The sequence below is a fragment of the Myotis davidii genome, unplaced genomic scaffold (assembly GCF_000327345.1).
Source record: "Myotis davidii unplaced genomic scaffold, ASM32734v1 scaffold987, whole genome shotgun sequence".
In the NCBI taxonomy this organism is placed as follows: domain Eukaryota; kingdom Metazoa; phylum Chordata; class Mammalia; order Chiroptera; family Vespertilionidae; genus Myotis; species Myotis davidii.
In genome coordinates this window covers 521524-538172 of record NW_006297901.1, presented here as the reverse complement: position 1 = coordinate 538172, position 16649 = coordinate 521524, and the positions used below count along the sequence as shown (strand labels likewise).

General features: G+C 44.7%; 1 protein-coding gene across 1 annotated transcript; it reads right to left on the bottom strand.

Annotated features, from left to right (window-relative positions):
- Positions 1-8829: 8829 nt before the first annotated feature.
- On the bottom strand, positions 8830-14941 carry EQTN (equatorin). The gene is made up of 4 exons (XM_015570474.1): positions 14210-14941; positions 12967-13026; positions 9570-9717; positions 8830-9082 (listed from the first exon to the last, which is right to left on the bottom strand). Exons 1-4 carry the CDS (start codon positions 14220-14222, stop codon positions 8911-8913), a joined length of 393 nt encoding a protein of 130 aa, XP_015425960.1. The 5' UTR covers positions 14223-14941; the 3' UTR covers positions 8830-8910.
- Between the last annotated feature and the right edge of the window lie 1708 nt (positions 14942-16649).

The following is a 16649-nucleotide window of genomic DNA, read 5'->3' as shown; positions in this document are numbered from 1 at the left end:
ATTCAAAGACATTCCTCCATAGCATCATCAGCAACAGAGGAAGTGTCTTCAGTAAGCTCTGCGTCAAAATCAGATTTTGCTGAAGAGATCTGGGGTTGGCTTTGTGAACAGCGGCATTCACTTTCTTCTTTTTGAGAACCATCAATTGTTTTTAGATGTTTTTTTTGCTCTTTGGATAACTTTCATTATGCTTTTCATTCTGTATTTCTTTGCCACCGAGAGATGCACAAGATACACTTTCTTCTGAAATACAGATATTTCATTTTATCACCCATCTTGGAAATGTGGTTTATGACACCACACAAGTTTATGTTACGCTTAATACCTAGTGTAAAATTCAAAGACATTCCTCCATAGCATCATCAGCAACAGAGGAAGTGTCTTCAGTAAGCTCTGCGTCAAAATCAGATTTTGCTGAAGAGATCTGGGGTTGGCTTTGTGAACAGCGGCATTCACTTTCTTCTTTTTGAGAACCATCAATTGTTTTTAGATGTTTTTTTTGCTCTTTGGATAACTTTCATTATGCTTTTCATTCTGTATTTCTTTGCCACCGAGAGATGCACAAGATACACTTTCTTCTGAAATACAGATATTTCATTTTATCACCCATCTTAGAAATGTGGTTTATGACACCACACAAGTTTATGTTACGTTTAATACCTAGGTTTCCACGAGCGATTTGGGTGGTTGTGATTTGTTACCATCGTCATCTATTTGTATCGTTAGCTAGGTTTTATCTATGTTTTCCTCTTGTAATTAGAAGCTTTCTCTCCTCTGAGGACGTTATATGTACCCTTTCATCCATATTCTGATGTTTGAAGCCTCAAATGGTTTAGATTTCTTAGAAGTAGGCATGGTGGGAGGTATAGCTAGCACAAGGTCACCTTCATCAGAATCTTGAAGATTTAATTCTTATTGGTGAAACAGAAGGCCCTTGGCTCTCCAGGGACTTGTGACAATTTCAGCTGCAGGTATATTCCAGTGGTGGAAGTCTGCATTTCAGCCTCATCCTGCTCAGCTCCAGATGCTCCCAGCAGCCCTGTGGAATAACTGAGCAAGGGATTGTCTTAAAGGACTGTCGCTGGACATCCGTGGTTGACTCTCTTTGTTCTTTGATGGCTCATTCCTCCTCTCCTTTGGAAGAGGGTTATGTTCAGGAAAATTGTGTCTCACATTTGAGTCACTCGAGGAGGCCAGAGGGCTTCGTGGTAGCTCTTTAAGCATTAAAGAGAACTCTAGGAGTTTCTTCTGCTTTTCTCTAAGACTATTAAAGTTAGTCTTGACTGACTTCATTCCTCTGTCCTTTTCAATTCTTCCAGAGCTGTGCCAACAGAAGGGGAGTTTTGTTTTACCTTTAAAAAAATCACACAAGAGGAGGCATAGGTAAATACCTGAACTTGCTGTCTCACACAACCACATCAAAACTACAACTAAAAGACAAAACAGACATCATCCAGAACCACGGGAAGGCTGGCTGAGTGGAAGTCAACAATGAGGGAAGGCTGGCTGAGTGGAAATTCTACAACTAGAAGGAAATAAAAAAGTGCATTGAGTCCGGTAGGAGGTGCAGAGGTGCGGAAGAGTGGAGGTACAGAGGTGCGCACAGAAACGGGCTGGCAACTGGGTACGCTGTGGTCTTTTTCAATCGGGAGGGAGATACAAACTCCCGACTGCTCTGAACTCCAGTTCTGGGTGAGACTCTGGGGACCCGGACTCATATGGGGAGAAACTGGACTGTCTGGCATTTTGCAGGAACACAAGGGTGGATTTCTCTCAGAGGTGGTCACAGCATTCATTGTTTCTGCACGGGGCGCAGGACACAGAGACCCAGGGACCTATCCAGGGCAGGGCCAACAGACAACCACTGCTGTTTGCTCAGCCCTGTGATTCCCTGAGAGCACGCCCCACCCAATTTACAACCCCACCCAAGCTGTGTGCAGAGGTGTTTGCTTATGAATGGCCTGGCCTTTTGCAACCTAACCTAACAAACTGCAGCTGGGTCAAAGAACACCAGAGCTTCCAAAAGAAGGCCTGACGCTCCTCAGCAGCCTGCATTGCTTCACAGCTGGGCCTCATCTGGGCACCTCCAAACCCTAAACAAAGAGGAGGAATCTGCAGATCTCTCTGTAGCTCCTGCTGGGTGGCCTCAGGCACTAGTGAACTTTGCACCTCCTTGGAGATCCAAGAGCCAATGTACCCAGTGGTCAAAGTTAGACCACACCAGATTACAACTCTTCAGATCCATAAAAGACACACTCAGGGGGCAGACTGAGTGAGCACCAAAGCCCCACTGAAGCAAGTCCTGCTCCATAAGGGTGTCTCCAGCACAGCAGTTCTCCCATTGTAGACACAACTGTTCCTCACAGCCAATTGGTCTGGAGGTTAATTGCTCCCAGTGAAGCCAACAGCAGTCAAGGCTCAACTACAAGACTGTGCAAACAGCCCACACAGGGGCACACCTAGAGGGCCCAGCCCAGGTTTCTGGGGAGACTGAACCACTGGGCTTTACAGGACATTTACTACACAGGCCACTCTACCAACTCAAGGAGACAAGGGAGGGAGATCATCTCTGCAGTGGCCACCTGTGAGGAACAAGTGGTCTCTGCCCCATACCAGAATCCTGACCCAGGTTCCCAGAGCTGGGAAGAGAAGTTCCAATAACTATGGGCTATAAAAACAAGTGTGGATTGGGGCTCAGTGATACAGAGGCTGCTGGAAACCCAGCTCTTCCTCTTACAGGGCTGGTGCACGAACTGAACTTACAAGGTCCCGCTTCCTCTGAGCTCCAAAACCAGGGCGAGCCTTTTGGGGACACAGACACATACGAGGAAGAACTGGATTGTCTGGCATCAGGGCAGGAACTTAGGGCTTTCTCCAAGATGGAGGTGCTGGCAGAGATCATTGTTCCTATGCTGGGACCTCCCCGGTCACAGGGCTGACTGGCAGCCATTTCTATTTGCTCTGCCCTGGTGATTCCCTAAAACCCACCTCACCCAATTTATAACCTCATCCAAGCTTCATTCAGCGGCTTTTGCAAATGAATGGCCTGTCCTTGCTCAGGCTAAAATTTCTCAAACAAGCTAAAGGAGTGCATCACTACTAAACCAGTATTATATGAAATGCTGAAAGGTATCCTTTAAGAAGAGGAAGAAGAAGAAAAAGGTTAAGATAAAAATTATGAACAACAAAGTTCAAGTGAATAAAAAGTCTGATGAACAGAATAAACTGGTGAATATAATAGAATCAGGGGCATAGAAAGGGGGTGAAACCGGGTGGAGGGGAGCTATGGGGAGAAAAAAGAGGAACAACTGTAATAATCTGAACAATAAAGACTCATTTTAAAAAAAATCACACAAGATGAAATGCAGACTCCAGGATAGCCTAAACAAGTAGTTTTCTATCATTAACTCTTTGGAACCCAGCTTTAAACACAGGGAGCTCTTTACTATCAGCTCTTAGAAGGAGAAGTCAATGACCATCACTGTTGAAGCCTTTCAAACGTCTAGACAGGGGTGGGCAAACTTTTTGAATCGAGGGCCACAATGGGTTCTTAAACTGGACTCAGAAGGAGCTGCGGCCCTGTTTCCCGACGTTGCCATGTTAACACTGCTGCTGGTGAAGGAGCGGAGGGGAGAGCAAGAGAACCCTCTGCTCTTTCGGCTCCGCGAGCCGATACAACAGCCAAATGGGCTGGATCCGGCCCGCGGGCCGTAGTTTGTCCACGGCGGGTAGCAGCTCAGTGGTTGGCAAATGGCGGCTTGGCAAACTGCGGCTTGGCAAACTGCGGCTTGGCAAACTGCGGCTTGGCAAACTGCGGCTTGCGAGCCACATGCAGCTCTTTGCCGCCTTTAGTGTGGCTCTTCCACAAAAATACCGACTTCTGCGCATGGGCCATGAAGTTTCAATCACACTGTATGTGAGCACCCGCACATGGTATTTTGTGGAAGAGCCACACTGAAGGGGCCAAAGAGCCGCATGTGGCTCTTGAGCTGCAGTTTGGCGACCACGGGTCTAGCTCATTCCCATGGCTGATTAAAGCACACTTGTGCCTTATCACTGTGCAGCAGTGGGACAGGCCAGGCTTATACATAATTATTGAACTGTGTCAAATGTGACATAGGTTGGATAGACACTACTCACCTTACTATTTACCAAACACTGACAATTTGGAAACAATTCAAATTGCTGAATGCCTCTTACACAGAACTATTATTTAAAGCAGCAGTCTTTAATTTAGTGGTCCCAACATTCTAAGGTCCCCAATATTATAGAATGCCTCAAACACAGAATAAAACAAAACACATACCCCTACCTACCAACAAACATTAAAAAATCAACAAGGACAGGGGCATAGAAAGGGGGTGAACTGACAATTCTCGGGGAAAAGGGGGTGTGGGGAGTGTGGGAAGAGACTGAAAAAAATCAAACACCTATGGAGGAGGACAATGGTGGGGAGGGAAGGAGTAAGGGCATGGGGGTGGGGGGGTAGTTGGAACCGGGTGGAGGGGAGCTATGGGGAGAAAAAAGAGGAACAACTGTAATAATCTGAACAATAAAGACTCATTTAAAAAAAAATCACACAAGGAAATGCAGACTCCAGGATAGCCTAAACAAGTAGTTTTCTATCATTAACTCTTTGGAACCCAGCTTTAAACACAGGGAGCTCTTTACTATCAGCTCTTAGAAGGAAAGTCAATGAACCATCACTGTTGAAGCCTTTCAAACGTCTAGACAGGGGTGGGCAAACTTTTTGAATCGGAGGTCATGGTTCGATTCCTGGTCAGGGCACATGCCCGGTTGTGGGCTTCATTCCAAGTAGGAGGCGTGCAGGAGGCAGCCAATCAAGGATTCTCTCTATCATTGATGCTTCTATCTCTCTCTCCCTCACCCTTCCTCTCTGAGATCGATAAAAACACATTAAAAAGAAAACAAACTAAACCCCAGGGGTAGAAAGGGCTCCTTCCTTTCCACCTCTTCCCTCTTTCCAAGATAAGCCTTCCTGTATCGATTATGGGGTAATTACACACTTTTCCCTTCTCCCAAACAAGAGATTTCAGATATGAGATGTGGTCCAAATTATGCTTTCTAAAACTCTGAATTTACCTTAGATCACTTACATGTTTGGATAACACACACGTGCTTCCTCTTTACACAATGAGCTTTCTCCTGGCTTGATAGCCTTTTAATTTATCATTTTCTACTAAGACACGAACTCCATTGAAATCCAGAAGAAAGTGTGTGACAAGCTGTAAGGCATTTTGATGGAGGAGGGAGAAGGGGATGAGCAGGCACAAGGACCATGATCCCGGATCCAAACATAAACGTCTGGCTCTCATTTCTCTTTAAATAAACCTGGAAAGGGAAGTCAATTCCGGATAATCAGCCAGAATTGCTTTCTGGCAAACGCTGGGTCTATTTGGCTGCCATGATTCAGAGAGGACCGCGTAAGCAGTGCTCCGGGGTGTGATTGGGGGAGAGCGGTTATGCTTTTCCTCCATTTCACAAGTTTAAAAGTTTTGCTTCTCAGCAGCTGGCTTCGGGGGCTAATTGTGACGCTGGAAGGCACACCCAGAGTCTCCGCTCAGGCTAGCGGCGATGGAACAGCCCCCTCCGATTTACAATTACTCCCTGCCCAGCCTGGGTCCGCCCCTCCCTTCCACCAAAGCACAGGGAACCCCTATTGACAACCCCACGCGGGATGTGCGCGGGGAGAGGAGAAACCGCAGGAGGCCACCCACGCATCTTACCAGCTCTGCTGCGCACCCTTCCAGGACCCTCGCTCCCAGGAGCTGGCAACAGCTGGTCCTTAGAGGAGCGCGCACCCGCACCCCCACCCGCACCCGCACCCAGACCCGCACCCGCAGAGCGGGGCAGCTGAGCAGAGCTTTCAGCTGCTCCTGGGGGAGCGCCCCGTTCTCCCACCCAAAGAGACGCCTTGGGGCAGGGAGCCCACCCAACCATCTTCCCAACACCCCTGGGACGCCCCTCCCCGGCTTTCAGGAACTAGGCGACCCACCCTTCCCATAAGGTCATCGAAAAATGTCCCTAAACAGAACCCCATGGCACCCTCACTGCTCGGCGCCTCTCAGAACACTCTCTCCGTGGGAAGGTCAAGGAAAGAGGGACCGGGGACTCGCCCCCCAACCCCCCTCGTGTGAGGTCGGAAGGCGACTCGCAGGGACCCTGGAACAGCCGCTCTGGGACTTGCCCTGAAGTAGTTCAGGAAGGGAAACGCGGACATCCCTGTGTGAGGGCTGGGCAAGAGCAGGTTATGGGCGTCAGAGAAAGGAATAGGAGGGTGTTCAGAATGGGGGAGACACGGACAGGTTCCAGAGGGGTGTATGTTCTTCCTCGTCCGGGAACCTGCTCAGGAAATGCAGGCTTAGCCTCAGAATAGGAGGTCAGCAGGGACCCAATGAGAGGACCCCCCTCCACTCTCTCCAGCCCGGGCTGCTCGACCCTCTGGCTTCCACACCAGCGAAGTGGGGGGCAGACCTTCGTCACCAGCAAGGTCCCTCCCCACCCCCGTACCTGGACCACACTCCACAATGGGCCCTGCGAGCATGCCCGCTGATGACAAGCCAATTTTAAAAAACACAGTTTTCATTTCTCTTAGCCACTTTAGCCAGAATAATGCTGTAATGACGAACTTGCTCACTCTGCAATACTTGAGCCCTGGAGACAAGTTATATGATTCAAACGTGACTATTACGCCTATTTCCAACGAGGTCCTGGCACTTCCCAAGAATGGGAATGGTTGGTAGTCACCCCTCCCCGGCCCCCCTGCCAGTCTTCCCACCAGCCCTTTCTCACCCACAGACTCCACAAGGCTTTCGGCACCTGCAAGCAGCTGCAACCGCTTGTCTCACTCGGTCCCCACTGCGTTTCTCGGGTCAGAAGGGCTTGGAAAATGACAAAAGGAACCCGCAGAGGGTAGCACGGACTATTGGTCAAGGCTACCACCACCGGCTCAGAATTACGGGCATTATTAGCAAGATCAGGACAAAGCGAGCACCCGCCCTAACACCTCTTGTCCTGAAGGCTACCATCTTATATGGTCCATGGCTATTCAAAGGTGGAGCTTCAGAGCTTTCCCAGCCAATAGTGAGGCTGCGGTGAGGTCAGGAGAGAAAGTGGGGAGTGAGCAATGATGCTGAGAATGGGTGGTAGGCCTGGCGGCACCTGGGTGTGAAGTGTGTGTCTGTCCTCAGCTGGAGGGAAGGAAAACAATTCCCCAGCAGCTGAAAGAACTCACGAATTAAGGAGCCTCCTGCCTTCTGGAGGCAGGGCCTGCCTTGCTCCTGGACAACATCCTTTGACTTTTGTTAAAAATTGGACTGTTAACCTTTGTGGATCACGGAAGCTCAGTTTGGAAGCACATGTTAGCTTCGCCTCTGTCACCTGATCTTGGTTTTTGTTTCTTGAGGTGTAAAGAAACTTGCCTTTCCTAGGGGAGTAGAGGTCAGTGTGATGTAAAATACAAAGTGCCTCCAATACAGTAGATGAGAATTAATGAAACCTGTCCTAAGTTCTCCTCCTCTTTCCAGTCCACACATATCCACACATACCTACCTACCTGATCCAGGCCCCTGAAATCCTTCCAGGCGAAACTGACTCACAAAAGGGAAAACATGTCCCCATTCCATTGGTCTTCTTTGTAAATTGCAATACCCCTGGGGTTATTAGGGCCGCATAAGTCACTAATAAGCTAAATTAATCTTTGAGATGTTTTTCTTTTCTTCTAATAGAGCAGGGGTGGGGAACTATTTTTCTGCCAAGGGCCATGTGGATATTTATAACATCATTTGGGGGCCATACAAAATGATCAATTTAAAAAATTAGCCCGCTATATTTGGTCAAACATTTAATTAACTCACTCCTAAGGCCTTGGCAGGGGCAGACCCAGTGATTTCTCGGGCCTTAAACAGCCTGCGGCCGGACATTCCCCAACCCTGCCATCGAGCATGGTGAAGCAGAATCCCTGGGGGAAGAGAGAAGGAAGGACCCTTCAGCTCTAAAAGACTCGGGTCCATGAATCCCCCTCTAAGAAGTTACGTGCTGGGTCTCCTACCTGTCTCTTCGCTGGTACACCATGTTGTCTCAAATGTTTATGGAAACTTTAGAAATGGGAGGGAAAATAATTTATTTTTCTTACTGTTTGTCTCAGGGGCGCAGCCATGGTGGCTTTTAAACAATTCAAGAATGCTAGGAGTCTTTTGTATTAATTTAGTTTCATCTCCTGATATGGCACAACTGTTTTGCTAGTAAAACATACAGGTGTATTCTTTTAGCTTTGGTGGTGGGAGGGGCATAGGTCATGGTGATAGCCCTGAAAGTCCTCAAAATGCCCGCAGGTAAGGTAAATAGGTATGTAAGACCTCATTTAAATATTAAACAGCCTTGCCCTGGCCAGGTGGCTCAGTTGAAGCATCCTCCCTAGGTTGCGGGTTCAATTCCCTAGTTGGGGCATATGTGGGAGGCAACCATTAAATGTTTCTCACATTGATGTTTCTCTTTCTCTCTCTCTCTCCCCCCCCCCCCCTTCCTCTCTCACTAAAAATCAGTTAAAACAAAACAAGCATGCAAGCAAGCAAACAAACAACATACCTTGGGTGAGGATTAAAAATGAAACAGCCTAGAGTGAATACGTTTCCTAAGTCACTTTCTAGGATTATTTTTACTTGATAAGTTTTCCATACCTTAAATGATTTCCTTTTATTTTTTCCATTAATTTTTATAGCCGAGAGAATTTTATTGAACACGTCCTCCTTTTAAGACGCCAGAAAAATGTAAACGTCTCAGCAGCGTTCCTAAATCATGACATCCGTGTGATTCACAAAGAAAGATATTTTTTTATGACACAAAACTACAGTTCTCTATTTATCAGTGGGAACATCGCCACTCTGAGGTCTAACGCATGTATTCATTCGAGGTTGTCATGCCCATTCCTGGGTCCAAAAGGGTGCTGCTCTCCGGGCTCCTAGAGAAGGATGAGTCTGAGACGCCCTGGGCAGGCTGGAAGTAGGACAGCGACGCCAGCTCGGGGTGGACGGAGTACTGACGCTCAAGCTGCTTGTTATAACTGAAAAGAGAAAACATACCTCAGTAATTTTGGTAAGTGATGTACGTCTGCAGCGCAACTCAAAACGGTATCACAAAAGTTAAAAGAGTGTATGGATTCTGTCCCATCTATCGCTGACTTGGGAGCACGCTATGTAAAGGAATGAGCACTGTTGGGCCCTAAGCAGGAGTGCTATTTAGAACAGAGTCGTGGCCCTTCTGTTTCAAGGCTTTCAACAAAGGATGCCAACCACATGCTCACTACCCTTCCCAGTTGAGTAGGGTGGTCTCTATTTCTAGAGGATGATTTTAAAATATCGGGGACAGGTTTAAAGAGGGCATTCCCTCAGAGACAGCCAGGCTTCTTTCTGAGTCAGGGAAATGTGGCCAACGGAGTAGCGTGCGCATACATTTGGAAGTCACATTTCCGGACCGTCTGCTAGAGAGGCAGCTGGGAGCTTCGCATGTGCGTGTCACAGACCAGACCCTCCGGAGGTCTGTGGACTTACGTGGTCTTCAGTTTGTACAGCAAGGCGCTAGATGATGCCAGGAGGATGGTGAAGAGGAGGAGGGTCAGCAGGGAGATGCCCAGCATTAGTTTTAACTTATCCTGTGCTCCTACCCCTTGGTCTTCACTTGTCCCGTTCAAATCAGAGCCTGAGAAGAGAGAAAATGCAATGAAAAGGATCCTTGTGTCCCCCAGGGTTTTCTGCAGGGGAAGGATTTCAAAGCCCCTGCAGGCCTTCCACCCTCGGGAGCAGTCACAGCCACAGCCACTCCCCTGCCCTCGGGCAACGCAAGGAGAGGCTGTGGTGGCCCAGTACTCCTAACTTTTCCCGTGTCGCCTTCCCAACGGTCTTGAGAAGCTGTCTATAGCTCCATTTCACAGGACCCCAGAGTATATGAATTTGCCGTGGCACAGAGCTGGTAAATGGCAAAATCTGGTTTCAAACCCAGGTTACTGGTATTAAAATGTGTATGCAGCGGACTTCCCCTCCGACTAGTAAAAACCAGTTCATGACTCTACAGCGATTACTACTAACAATATGGATTTACACACATCCCTCAAAGGAAAAAGATGCAGTTCTCCTATTGGGACATGCATTGATTTTTCTTTTCAGCTACAAGGAGGGTGTACCAGATGCTTTCTCCATGAGGCTTAAGAACTGAACTTGCCACTTTATTACTGAGAAGTGGAAACTTACTTCACTTTCCAAACTAAGTTCTATAATAAAGATATGTCCAGATGCAGATATGTCAGGTCATTTTACTAAATCTATTAATGAAAATATATCTTTGCTGTCAAATTTTTATTTTTTAAATATGTCTGACTTAATATTTGCATGCTTAATTTATATAATGATGACTTTACATGACCATGTTGGTATTTCTCCCCTTTACCCCAACACCCTCCCAAAAGTTTCAAAGGCTTTCATTATTTTCCAGATAATGATGTTTTGGTAATAAGCAATGACAAGCTCCATGTCTATATTCTCTGATTTAAAAAAATTACAATTGTCAGAGTGGAGTGAACAGTGTACAATTGTCAAAGACTGAGATTTTGACTTTGAGGCAGAGTACTTTGGGAATAATCAAACAAATGTTAAAATGGACCATGCTCCTGAATTGCTTTGCTACTCCTTAAAAGGGCTTTTGTGAAGAGCTGTGTTTATAGTACATCTTGTTTGTCAAGGTGATGGGCCAAACTAGAGAAGGGTTTGGAGTTCCTGACCACTGGAAATTAGGCAAACTCCCATTGCAAGTTTGGACAGAGTTTTCCTCCAAGCCTCAGTTTTCTCATCTGTAAAATGGAGCTAATACCAACGTCACAGAGTTGCTGTGAGGACTGACATAATAATGTCTGTGAAGCACTGGCATGTAGTATGTACTCAGTATGTGATAAAAAAAATCAATCATGCTCAATTAACTTAATTACTGGAAAAGACAATATTTCTCAAGTGGCCCAGCATTTGTCATTCCTCCATCTAGCTCTTCTGACCAAAGATGCCTCCCTCCATTTTCTTGAAGCTCTGAAAGCAAGAGGCTGTACCCGTCACATAATCCAGGGCAGAACTGGTGTGACAGGCCTAAGATAGAGGACCAGATGCAATTTCTTTTCAATGCTTTATTTGCAAGACAGGTGTTTGAGGGGCATTAATATATTGCCTTGTCATGAATATTTTCATTCAAATCAGGCGTTACTGTGCTCATGTAAATATAATTAATCCATTAATGAAAGTTACTGCATTTAGAAACAGGAATTCTCTCATTCCTTGCTGGTGAGGATGCAAAATGGTGTAGCCACTTTGGAAGACAGTTTGGTAGTTTCTTACAATGCTAAGCATAGTCTTACCATACAACCATCAAGCACAATAGCTGGGCACTCAAATGAGTTGAAAATGTATGTGCACACAAAAACCTACACCTGAATGTTTATAGTAGATGTATTCATTGTTGCCAAAACTTAGGAGCAATCAAGATGTCCTTCAGTAGGTGACTGGATAAGCAAACTGGGACATCCATACGAAGGAATATTATTCAGTGATGGAAAGACATGAACTACCAAGCCATGGAAACCTATGGAGGAATCTTATGTGCATACTAGAGGCCCAGTACACAAAATTCATGCACTCGGGGGGAAGGGGGGTTCCTTAGCCCAGCCTGCATGCCCTCTCACAGTCTGGGAGCCCTCAGGGGATGTCTGACTGATGACTGACTCCTGGGGAGCGAGCCTAAGCCATCAGTCGGACATCCTCAGTGCTGCTGCTGCACTTGCCAGCCATGAGCCTGGCTTCTGACTGAGGAGAGCTCCCCCTGTGGGAGTGCACTGACCACCAGGAGGCAGCTCCTGCATTGAGTATCTGCCCCCTGGTGATCAGGGCATGTCATAGCAATGGTTCTTTCTGCAGTTCGATTTGCATATTAGCCTTTTATTATATAGGATTACTAAGCGAAAGAAGCAAGTCTAAAAAGGCTACGTACTGTATGTCTCCAAACTTATGACATTCTGGAAAAGGCAAAAGAATAGACAATGAAAATGTCAGTGGTTGTCAGCAGCTGGGCGAGGGAGAGGTGGACAGATGGAGCACAGGTGATTTTTAGGGCAAGGAAACTATTCTTTTTTAAAAATATATATTTTATTGATTTTTTTACAGAGAGAAAGGGAAAGGGATAGAGAGTTAGAAACATTGATCAGCTGCCTCCTGCACACCTCCTACTGGGAATGTGCCCACAACCAAGGTACATGCCCTTGACTGGAATCGAACCTGGGACCTTTCGGTCCACAGGCCGACACTCTATCCACTGAGCCAAACCAGTTAGGGCAAGGAAAATATTCTTTATGGTACTGTAATGGTGGACATGTGACATCTGCATTTGTTAAAACCCATAGATTTAGAACACAAAGAGTGGACCCGGGTGTAACTATGGGTTTTACTGTAGTTAATAATGCATCCACATTGGCTCATAAATGATAAAAACGGTGCCACATTAATACAAAGTGTTAATAAGCGGGAAAACTGAGCAGGGGAATATATGAGAACTCTCTATAATTTCTGTTCACTTTTCCTGTAAACCTAAAATCACTCTAAAAACAAAGTCTGTTCATTAAAAAAGCAAACTGCATTCTATACTTTTTTCACTTGCCTACTCCATTTGGTTTATCTGAGTCAGGAATAGAAGTTACAAAGCAGGAAGGCAGAAATAAATAGGTATATGCAGTACTGCAACTGGAGAGCGTGCGTGAAATCCGCAACTTTCCTAAAACAGGAGTAGGTGCCCTGCTACCATGTTAGCCTCCATACTGCCCTCTGACATGCACCTCACCAGAAAACAGTCCCGCCACGCAGGCCCTACAATGTGTGCCGGCACGCATGCATTCATTTCATTGAAGTATTTTGTTCTTACTTGGAATTGCTTGGAATAATTGATCTCTTGCTTCTTCCTCCGGCACCGTTTCATTTAAAACTGTTAAAACAATAAATTGGTGTTATGGGAAACAAAATTCACTTACGAACTTTGTGTGCATGTGTAATATCTAAGGTTATTCTCATTTATTCATGCTGGTTATTTTTATAATATAGAGGAAATACAGGGTTAGGATCCTGCGAGGTCACAACATTTCCACCCACCAATCAATGCAAAGCCCTGTTTTGTGTGTGTTTATGTTTAAAGACACTTTATTTTAGTACATATGGCCGATTCATTACACTGAATTCACAGCCAACTCCCGCACTATAACTCCCGCTAAACAAAGCTTATCTAACACACGTTTTCTCCATAAGGTATACATCACAGCCGTCTTGTGCTTAGGGACACTAACCAGCATTTGAATGCTATACATGAGGGCCATTTTAAATAGCATAATCACCCACAGAAAACACGAAATACATGTTGCATGAAGTAGACCACAAAAATGACACGTATTTACAGTATGAGAGCTGAAAAAAGAAGGCGGAATGCAGCCTTTTTCCACCTCAGCTAGGCATGTGAGCAACGGGCAATTAAAATGTTTTGCTGCTCTGAGCATGTCTGCACATGACTGCAAAATGTTCTAGTATTGCTTTGGGGGTTACAAATCTTAGGTGTTGGTAAATTCTCAAATACAGAATATGCAAATATTGAAGATTGACTGAATATGGCATATGTCTTACATTTCTATTGCATGCATATATGTGTGTGATATTACATTTATATATGTGTGCATCTACAGTAAACATGTAATACATATATGATATGTGCATTATGTTAATAATGCATGCTTAACTATGATGTATACATTCATTTTATGCATGCATATATTTTGATAAGTACTTTGCATTTATTCATACATCTCCACGTGCTTAGGTGCATGCTGCTCCTAACACAAAGAGGGGCTATATTGGGCAAGAGCCTTATTTAAAATTTTTAATCTTAAAAAAATTGATTGCAACATTTGTAGGAGCATGAAACTTTTGGGAGGAGAATCAGAAAAAGCGAACACTTGATCAATCTTCTGGATGTGTTTTGCATTTACATGTGATGATGGCAGCAAAATGTTGACATTTATTCTTAGTATTGGAACTATTTACATTGATCTTGGCTTTCTTACATAAGATTTGGGGACAGAAAAGAAATCGTTTTCCCAGTTACCTAACTACTATGAGTTTACCTTTAGCTAACATTGTCCAAAATGCAGGCTCATTTGGAACCTCGGTTGTTTCTGTTTAAAAAACAAAATAGAACAGTTTGACAACATAAGGTAATTTGGCTTTAGTAAATTTGTGTCAGAACATTCATTCATTCACTTGTTAGTTTAGTCATTTAATAGTTCCACCTTGAGCTCCTACCATGTACCAGACCTGAAGTTGGCACTGAAGTGACAGAAATGAACACCAGTCTTAATGGTCAAGAAACACACTCGATTTTGAAAGCAGACAGGAATCACTGCTTATTATGTTGTAGGATAAGGAGGGTGTTAAAGGAAACGCACAGAGGTATTCATGGAGGGACCAAAATCAAGTTGCAAAAGCTGGAAACCCTTCAAAGGGGAGATGGTACTTTAATACAGTGCAGAGGGCTAGACATTGCCAGGCAAACAAGTTCAGAGGGAGGTCATTCCACTGTGAGCAGACCCAGAACCATAACAGGTTGGGCAAGCTCTCGGAGCTTCAGGAAGTCTGGAATGAAGAGCGTGGATGGGGAGTGTGACCAGGGAAGAGACTGAAACGTTCTTTAATGTTCAGGTCACGTCAGACTTGACTGCCCAGTTAGAGGTTAGAATGTGACCCCAAATTTAAGTAGTGAAACTTAAATTTTTACTCATATAATGATATGCTCTAGGTATGCCTACAGTGCTGTAACTTTAAAATTTTGAATATTCTTTCTACATGGTTCTTTAGTATTTTCTTCTTCATTTACTTTTAGTAAACTAAAACTTTAGTGCAAATGACTAAAGATATTGAAGAAGTAAAATACCAGAATGATCAGATTTCTATTTTTAAACATATCAAAAGCTGATTAAAGGTTTTTATGTTTAGTGGTGTTAAAGATGCAAATGAATTTAGGGTAATAATATTAGTAACATACTTATATTGCATGAACTGGAGAAAATAGTTTCATGTAACAACAGGTCCGTTGTCCTCAATTAGACCACTCACTCAAGACTTCCTGGGTTGTTATGGTTTCACAAATATTTTATAAGGGATAATATTTTTGGCAGGAAAGTAAAATGATTATTTTTTATTTTGCAGCCTCTTACTCACAACCCTACCTCCCCAAATAATCTTAGGAAACACTAATCATTGCCTCTATGCAGAGAAAAGTTTATTTCTCGAGCAGGTAGAAATTTTTATGTAATTATTAAAAGTTATATTAAGCACTAGCCAGTTTGGCTTAGTGGATAGAGCATTGGCTTGTGGACAGAAGACTCCTGGGTTTGAATCCAGTCAAGAGCATGTACCTTGGTTGCAGGCTCCTCCCTGGCCCAGGCCCTGGTCAGGGCTGTGCAGGAGGCAACCAATTGGTGTGTTTCTCTCACATTGATATTTCTCTCTGTCTTTCCCTCTCTCTTTCACTCTCTCCAAAAATTAATGGAAAAATATCCTCAGGTGAGAATTTTAAAAAATTATATTAAAATGTATTAAATATTTATATATATTTATATCTTTATGTGAAATATATAATTATGTATTTATGTTAAATATAAATACATTTAACATAAATATATGCATAAATATAAATTTGATATAATCTAAGGAAATAAAATTGTATTATAAAAAGAGGCTGGGACAGCCTCATTTTCTACCCCATGTCAAATACATCTAAAAATTGACCCTTAGATTTTCATGGTTTAAAATATTTTAGCACCCTAGATGGTGTGGCTCAGCTGCTTGAATTCGTCCTGATTCCTGGGTAGGGCACATGCACAGATTGTGGGTTTGGTCCCAGATTGGGTGCGTGTGGGAGGCAACTGATCAATGTTTATCTATTGACTAGAGGCCTGGTGCACAAAATTTGTGCATGGGGTTGGGGGGGCATCCCTCAGCCCGGCCTGCACCCTCTCCAGTCTGGGACCCCTGTAGGATCAGGCCTAAACCGACAGTCAGATATCCTTCTCACAATCTGGGACCTCTGGCTCCTAACCACTCACCTGCCTGCCTGCCTGATTGCCCCTAACTACCTCTGCCCTCCTAACTTGACCCCCTGCTAGCCTGATGGCCCCTAACCGCCTCTGACTCGGCCCCTGGCCTAAGCCTCAGTCTAGCCTCCCTCTGCGGGAGGCGACCTGGCAGATCAGGGGAAGGCGCCATCCCCATTTCCCTACTGCTGCTGCCACTGCCGGCCTGAGCCTCGGCCCTTCGCAGCTGCTGCGCCTTTGTCCGGAAGGATGTCCAGAAGGTCATCTGGAAGACGTCCACTCTAATTAGCATATTACCCTTTTATTAGTATAGATATTTCTCTTTCTTCCTCTCTAAAATCAATAAAAAAATTATTTTAAAAAGATTTTAGAATGACTTTGAACTGCAGAGTACAAGTTCTTTAAGCATGCTATTATTTTATGAAATACTCAGAGTAGTGAAACTTAAATTTTTACTCATATAATGACATGC

Bases quoted from the DNA above. Each gene is read 5' to 3' on its own strand.
- EQTN (XM_015570474.1), bottom strand. The intron at 9,718-12,966 runs GTAAGAACAAAA...CTCTCTTCTCAG, and splicing joins ATTATTCCAAGCAATTCCAA to GCTCTGATTTGAACGGGACA. The intron at 9,083-9,569 runs GTAAGTCCACAG...TTCTCTTTTCAG, and splicing joins CTGTACAAACTGAAGACCAC to TTATAACAAGCAGCTTGAGC.